The following is an 8,423-nucleotide window of genomic DNA, read 5'->3' as shown; positions in this document are numbered from 1 at the left end:
ATCTTTTTATATCGTTAATAAGTGTTTTGAATAAATTGTCATGTGCATTATTTAAATAAAATTTAAGAAATATGTGCTACTCAATCAAGATATAGTAAAAATATGCATAAGATATTCTAAAAAAGTTTAAGATGATCAATGCAATCCTACAATCGCATTTATAAAGACCAACATGAAATTAAAGAAGGAGTCACAAGATGGATTGATGGATTACATATTATGTGGACAAATCATTGGCTCCTTAAAGATTTAGGGTTTAGGCTTCTTGAGGTCTCTCTGCGGCATAAGATCGAAGATTTGTCATAATGTGAGAATAATTAGCATATTTGTGAAAGAATCAGGGCTATGTCATTAATTTGCAGCAAAGAAGGTATATTAAGGTACATCAAACCATGGAATACGCATGTCAAATCAACAAAACACAAGGAAATCCATGATTCATGGCTATTCTAATTCATATTAGAGTGGTGATCAAGATGATAGAAAAAACACAATTAGTTATTTATTCGTGCTTGGAGCAAGACCAAATCTCATGGAGTTCAAAGAAACAAGAAATTGTGGCTTTGTTTTTATGTGAGGGGAGAGTATGTTGCAGCCTCTTATGCTGCATGTCAAGCACTTTGGTTGGAGATGCTACTTTAAGAGTTGAATATGAATAACTGAGCGTAAATCAAGTTGCTAGTAAACAATCAACCAAAAGTTGATTTGACAAACCATCGAATGAGCCATAGTAGGAGCAAACACATAGTAAGAAGGTATCGTTTTCTTAGAGACCAAACTGATAAAACAAGATTGAGAATTGAGTATTACAAAATAGAATTGCAATTGACAAATATCCTGACAAAACCCCTTGAAGCAGGCAAGATTTTAAGGCCTAAAAGAGTTAATAAAAATGAGGAACTTAGAGAATTTGAATTAAGACATGTATTAGAATGTAATTTAGTTTATTAATATGATTGTTGGTGACATTTTCAAAGTGTTGTACTTGTAACTTGTGGCACAACAAAACTGTCACAACTTGACAATTAAGTTTGTCAGTAAATTTTATCAACTATTCTAATAGTATATTCTCATTATACTTGTATTTATTCCATTCCATTTCAATACTCTCCCTCCCTCCCTCCACACGTATATATAACATATTTTTTAAGTTTTTTAATTTTAAATTTCATCTCAGACTTCAAGATATATTGAGCCGATTTTAAAATTATTATATAAAGGTTTTTTATAATTTGAGATAAAAATGATATATGATTAAAATAAAAGTTAAATATTTTAAAAATTAGTGAACATAAATAAACAACAATATAAAATGTTTTTAGACTCTTATATAATTTATATTAAAAAAAAAGGATTAAAGGGAGAATTAGAATGTGTGACCTACATAGGAGTGGGGGATGTGTCCCAAAATACAGAAGTACTGTAGTAGATTAGATTCGTTCTTATGGGAACTGTGATTGGCTTTTGGGTTTACTTTTGAGCCAAGAAGAGTACTAGTGGGTGGGACATAAAGTATAACTCACCTGTCTTAACCTCAATGGCCCATTTGTATCATATATTTCTCTTCTCTTTTCAAGTGATGCTTCAGCATTGGGGAGCATATAAACATATTCATATAGGTCATATTACTCACAATTTTTTAAATTATCAAGTAACTAAGAGCATGTATTTTTCTTTATTTAAAATTAAAGACAACCATATTCCTATAAGTCATACTACTCATTATTTGTTTATATTATCAAGTTATTAAGAGGATGTATTTCTTTATTTAAAACTAAGACAAACATATTCCTATAAGTCATACTAAATGTATATTCAGATAAAGAGTTTATTTAGTGTTTATAACAAATATTTATTTAAGACTGTCAGTATAAAAGTATTACACATTCATTCAATTATAATATTTTATAAAGTGTTAGATTATAAAAGTAATTTAAAATTTACAGTTTAACCAAATGAAATATATGATTATCATTGGTTGACAATGTAAAAATAATTTATATTGTCAGTACATTTTTCATTTTCTCTTGATGAAAATAATTACTTATAATTAAATTTATGTAAATTACTTTTATAATTAAATAAATAAATTATTTTTATATATTTTATAAGTTATTCTCATAAAATTATATTAAAAAATTTATAAAAATAATTTACACTATAATTGGTTGACAGTGTAAAAATAATTTATACTGTCAGTACACTTCCTCTTTTCTCTTTATTAAAATAACCGTGTATAAATAAATTTATGTAAATTATTTTTATAATAAAATAAATAAATTATTTTAAATGTTTTATAAATTATTTTCATAAAATTACACTGAAGAACTTATAAAAAGTAAATAAAAAAATTTATAATATTTTTTTTGATAAAATCTCATAAACAAATCACAAAATTTAAATCACTAAATACTCAAATAAATTAATTCAAACATCCCCCTAATGATTTCTTCTTTCTGTATCTCATTTTGACTTACTAATTTTCTCTTTACAAACAATTGAGAATAAAAAAAGAGAGAGAACAAAGAGTATATAACATAGAAAAGAAACACAAATTAAACCAAAAAAATTGAAAATTTTGTAATAAAAATAAATAAATCCATAATCTAAAAGCCACCATCCAACAAAGAAAAGGGATAAGGTGGCAACGAACTATTCTCCGCCGCTATTTCACTGAAAATTTCCACACCCCCCATTTTACCATCGCCACTATTCACACCCCCCATAAACGGTGCCGCCGGAGACACTTCCGTCAACGGCGTCGGAGAAACTTTGCAATCATATCCATACCCCATTTGTCCAATCTGCGTCTGACCCCACCAACCTCCCACCGCCGGCGTCACTCCCAACGGCGGCGCACGGTGGAAATAATCAATTTCGAAACCCGTCTCCGGCGACGACGACATCATATTATTAGCAACGGTTACCTCGTCTTCCTCAAACTCCGTCTTGACAAAACTCCCAACCGCCATGCCAGACGAGTCCGAGGAAGTCGAGGTAGTCACCGGAGATATCAACCGTCTTTTTTTCTTATCAAGAACTATTTGCTTCTCTCTCTGGTTAAGTATCCTAGACAGAATCTGAGGATCTTCAACGACATTGCAAAGAAAAGCCATCATTTGTTGTGGTCGTTTCTCTGTTGTTTCTAATCTCTTGTTCATCCCTTGAAGCTCTTCATCTAAATTTCTTTGTTCTTCTTTCAGCTTCAATATTTCTGTCACCATAGCTTCATCTTCTTCAAAATCCTCAAACTTCACTTCGTTAGAATAATAGTTATTATTATTATTATTATTGTTCCTTCCATTTCCAACTCCACCAACGTGCTTTTTTCTAACTATGTTCTTCAATAAGTGCTTTTGTCCTCTAAGAAACCACTCATTCGCAAATTCCCAACGATCCGGATCAACTTTTCTGAAACCCTAAACAAAACCAAAACCAAAAAAACAAGAAATATCATAAATTTAGAATTGAAAAAATAATGAAAACCCATTAATAAAAAAGTGATTTTGGGAAGTGGGTTTGTGTTAGTTTTACTTACGTAGGTGTTGAGTTGACGAACGAAGCTAGAGAAGTTGTTGTGTTTGAAGAAAAGAGGGAGAAGGGAGTGAGAGAATTCGAGGGGGTCGAGGACGATGAAACTGTTGTTAGATGGGCCCCACTTGATAAGGTTATCGGTGTTTGGTTCGTTAACCATGTGATATGTCTTCATAATGAACGGTGCGATCATGTTGTTTTGCTCCATCCCCATTTAACAAAGACAGGAACAAGAACAATAACAATAACTCACACGATTACAAAGATAGGTTTATTGGTTTATGTTATATTCAACTATTAGAGAGAGATAGAGATAGAGATGGAGAGAGAGATGGAGAGAGAAGGTTTTTCTTTTATGAAGGGGAGGAACACTGAATATATAAAGATGCTAGCAACCATGATTTTAAACAGTCATGTTACCATGAAAATGACTGCAATAAAACGGTATTGAAAAATGCTGATATCGATATCATTATTAATTATTTTTATGATAAAAAATTATGATTAATTTATGTTAAACGTTATAGGCATGTATATAGTAAAACCGTTATTTTATGATAAATTCACATTGTGACGATTACAATCCTTAATGTAATATATGTATCAATCGAAATTGTGAAAGTTTTTATGCGACTGTGACTATATTTTATAACTTTGATCGCAACAACTACAATCAATAACACATCGAAATTGCAAAAATCTTTATTTAAAATCTTGCTAGTTATTGGGTTTGAGCTCTATTAGGTAAGTTGATTGATAAACTAATTGATAGGTTATACTTTATGAATGATAATTGAGGACGAATAACTTATAACTTATAGTTAATTGATGATGATTGATAATCTATAAATTAATTGAAATGTTTAATAAATTTAACAGTTCAACTAACAAATAAAAGTCAAATGCTACAATTAATTGATTTTATTTATTTTTAACACATAATTAATGTATTTTAAATTAAAATAAATTATAAATAATAAATATAAAGTTTAGCTAAATTAATAAAGATAAACGTAAAAAGAAATTAATAAAGTATAAACGCTATTTGAAATAACATTTTTAAAAAATTATAAGTTAAGAAAATCAATTATAAATTTGTGATGAAAAATTATTATAAAACAAGTCTTTTATTATAATATGAATGTATAACTATACACTATAAACTCAAAATGTGTCAAGGCAAAGAGAGTCTTAAACACTAATTTATAGTAATTTATTTTTATTAATTGTAAATTAGTATAATATTTCTAACTAGTTTATAATTTTAATTTAAAGTTTTTATTTTTTATAAATAATCCATTGCATTTAAGAAATATGTAGTATTCAATTAAATACTTAAATGCATGTACTTATTCTAATTATGTCTGACTATCACTGTGGTAAAAGTAAAATAAAAATTGTAGGAATAATAAAATTAAAACAGGAAGATGTTGATGATGGGCAAGCAGAAGCACCATAGTATTGTAAGTAAGCAATACATAGAAATATGGGACAGTAATATCCCTATCGTCTGACAGGCACTGATGCCAAAATAACAATAATTTAAAACTTAGATTTAATAGGATATGGATATTTGGCATGCAATACTATCCTCTGACATTTGTGTAACCTAAAATTAAAGGGAATTTGACCTGCATGCCACCCATTTGAATTTTTAATCCCAATATGCCACCCTCCCAAAATTTTGTCCCATAATGCCACCCTTTTGTACCTTTTTTCCACTTTTTGACAGACTGCCATTTTTTTTTTGCGTGCAAAGCAGGTGCCCGCCGTTTGATATGGAGGCCATGTGAAGGCCTTCTTGAGGCCGCCATTTCAAATGGAGGGGACCCTTTAATTTATTTTTTTTTTTCGTTTTTTCTATTAAATTTAATTTTAATTGTTTTTTAATAAATAGTTAATATGAAAAATTATTAAATAATTATAATTTAATTATTTAAAGTATTTAAAAATTAAAAAATTAATGTGTGAATAAAAAATAATTTATTGAAAATAATTTGTTATATATAATTATATTATATATTAATATATTATAATTATATATAACAAATTATTTTCAATAAATTATTTTTTATTCACACATTAATTTTTTAATTTTTAAATACTTTAAATAATTAAATTATAATTATTTAATAATTTTTCATATTAACTATTTATTAAAAAACAATTAAAATTAAATTTAATAGAAAAAACGAAAAAAAAAATAAATTAAAGGGTCCCCTCCATTTGAAATGGCGGCCTCAAGAAGGCCTTCACATGGCCTCCATATCAAACGGCGGGCACCTGCTTTGCACGCAAAAAAAAAAATGGCAGTCTGTCAAAAAGTGGAAAAAAGGTACAAAAGGGTGGCATTATGGGACAAAATTTTGGGAGGGTGGCATATTGGGATTAAAAATTCAAATGGGTGGCATGCAGGTCAAATTCCCAAAATTAAATCCCTTTCTAAAATATTTCAGAGGCATGTTTGTTAGTGTTAAGAACTTAAGAACAAGATAAATGTTTTAAAAACTGCTTTAAGTTTTTTTACTTAAATTTGATATATATATATATATATATATATATATATATATATATATATATATATATATATATATATATATATATATATATATATATATATATATATATATATATATATATATATATATATATATATATATATAGGGGAATTAAATGATAACAATTGATTTAGATATATGCTTTTGATGAAGTCACGTGCAAGCATAAACAATTAATGTTCATCAAGACCATATATCTAATATAATGGTTATCGTTTAACCCTCATGTCTCCTATTTTAAAAACAATCACACTTGAAACATCTCATATATATATATATATATATATATATATATATATATATATATATATATATATATATATATATATATATATATATATATATATATGATCGAGTCTTCGAAAAAGTACGGCCCAGAACTCAATCAATCCAAAAACGTCTTAAAGGAGGCACATGACGAATCAAATGATCACTCTATGGTGGGTCATCACGCGTCTTACCCTATCCATCTTGCATACGACATGATTCGCCTGACTCAAACATGTGTTATTAAAGTAGCAACTGCATATGTGTTTGACCATGTGTCCATAAAAGAGTAGACATTTATCACTCTTTAAAGGAAAAACCTTCATATCCTTGGGAAATAATGAGTCTTCATATTCCCACGCCATAACCAAGCAATTAGATTTGAATTGGTTCTTCAACCATAACTTGATTTATGGATGTCGGCTATAAATATCACTACACCTAGGGTTAGGAGGGAGACATTCAACATGTTAAGGATTTAGATATCAACAAAACAAGGCTTTGGCCTAATACATTGTCGGGCGATCCACTCTATTGTACTTTTCGCAAGTATAATTGGTGTCCACCGTGGGACTTGATAAAACTAACATGGACAATCCACATGACAATAATATCGATGGCGACGACAAGTGGTGATTATCGATGATAAATTCACAGAGAGAATGATTGACATAAATGGGTTGTTTTTCACATAGTTATGATCAGAACCCTGTGTAAATATATATGGAGAAAAATTGCCTTTCATGTTACAAAGGTTCCCCGCCATTTTGGTTATCACTTCTGGTTGAATTTTAAGAAGAAGAATAAAAGATATAGGCACTATGCATATACGAGAAATTTCCTGTGATGATTGTCTCTATGCAAAAAATCACAGAGTCTCCATCAAACTTTATTTATCCAAAAAAGGGAAGGAAAAACATCGAGAAAAACCCAAAGGATAAGATAAGATGATCTTGCGACCAAGATCAGGGTTCGGAATTCGATTACACAAGGGGAATGTATTATCACCCCTCACATCCATTGTACTTAATGGGAACCATTTTGTTTGTTCTAGGTGTCAGGGTGTTGCTTTAGGGTTTACTTGCTATACGATCATGGTTGGAATATAATTAAGGGAGAAAATAGGTTATAAATTAGTGTGCTCGCTAGGGTTTCCTGAACCATATGCCTACGTATCCTCATAGTACAATGAAGAAGTCAGAGCTCTGTAGTTCGTCTAGAAAATGTTTATTTGTTTGTGGTTTTTAGTAGGCGATGTTACTTTTGCATTCCAGCAGTTAAGGCTTTCGGCTCGTGGGGTGGAGACTTACGTGTTTCTTGTTTACGATAGAAAGGAAGTACATGCCTTTTTCTGAAAAGAGTTTGAAGTGAAAAAGCCCAAAGCCAAGATGTCACATTTGATTGGTTGTGTTGAATTTAAATGGATGTGAATCCAAAAGGTTTTGTTTGTGAAAAAGTATAACATGTTTAATTGTACTCCTTAGAGGGAGACAAGTATCCAACCATGGGTTAAATACGACCACTCAATTAGATGCCTCAGAGCGTAAAAGGATAATATCCTAACTTCCTCTTTTTTTGCCCTATGAGGATTAAATTAATCTCGTTTTGTTTTTTAAGGTGTTTTGAGAAGTATTGAAAAAAGAAGTTTGAAAAAGGGCACTTGGTCCATAGACCTAGGTTTTAGTCTTATTTCAAGATGAATGAAATGCGTGGAATAAAGTGAAAAGGGGGGTGAATTGGGTAAACGTAGGTCGATTGCGAGGCCTAAGTGCTTGACTTATAGGCGAAGAACATACAAGGCTTGCTTTTTGTTTGTGATGGTGGATTAGGGATGAATTTTGTTAAAGGTTGATTGTGATGCATAATCATTCGACTTATGGGTAATATGAGGGATGGTGTGAAAAAACCTAATACGGGATGGGTAATATGGGTAATACGAGGGATTGTTTTGAAAATGACTTGACGTTGGGCCAAACCATGTTTTTATCTTGTTTTTAAAATCGTTTTCTATTGTTTTAGTTTTATCTTTTTAACATGCAAGCATTCAAAGCATACAAAGCCCAC

The 8,423-nt window shown here is 29.9% G+C and overlaps 1 protein-coding gene across 1 annotated transcript; it reads right to left on the bottom strand.

Annotated features, from left to right (window-relative positions):
• Positions 1–2,422: 2,422 nt before the first annotated feature.
• Positions 2,423–3,892, bottom strand: LOC131638387 (heat stress transcription factor C-1-like). Its single transcript, XM_058908946.1, has 2 exons — positions 3,539–3,892; positions 2,423–3,419 (listed from the first exon to the last, which is right to left on the bottom strand). The coding sequence occupies exons 1-2, from the start codon at positions 3,746–3,748 to the stop codon at positions 2,607–2,609; spliced, it is 1,023 nt and encodes a 340-aa protein (XP_058764929.1). The 5' UTR covers positions 3,749–3,892; the 3' UTR covers positions 2,423–2,606.
• Positions 3,893–8,423: the final 4,531 nt, after the last annotated feature.

The sequence above is a fragment of the Vicia villosa genome, unplaced genomic scaffold (assembly GCF_029867415.1).
Source record: "Vicia villosa cultivar HV-30 ecotype Madison, WI unplaced genomic scaffold, Vvil1.0 ctg.002304F_1_1, whole genome shotgun sequence".
Taxonomy (NCBI): Eukaryota; Viridiplantae; Streptophyta; class Magnoliopsida; order Fabales; family Fabaceae; genus Vicia; species Vicia villosa.
The sequence above is the reverse complement of the archived record's forward strand: the minus strand, read 5'-3'. Positions and strand labels throughout refer to the sequence as shown.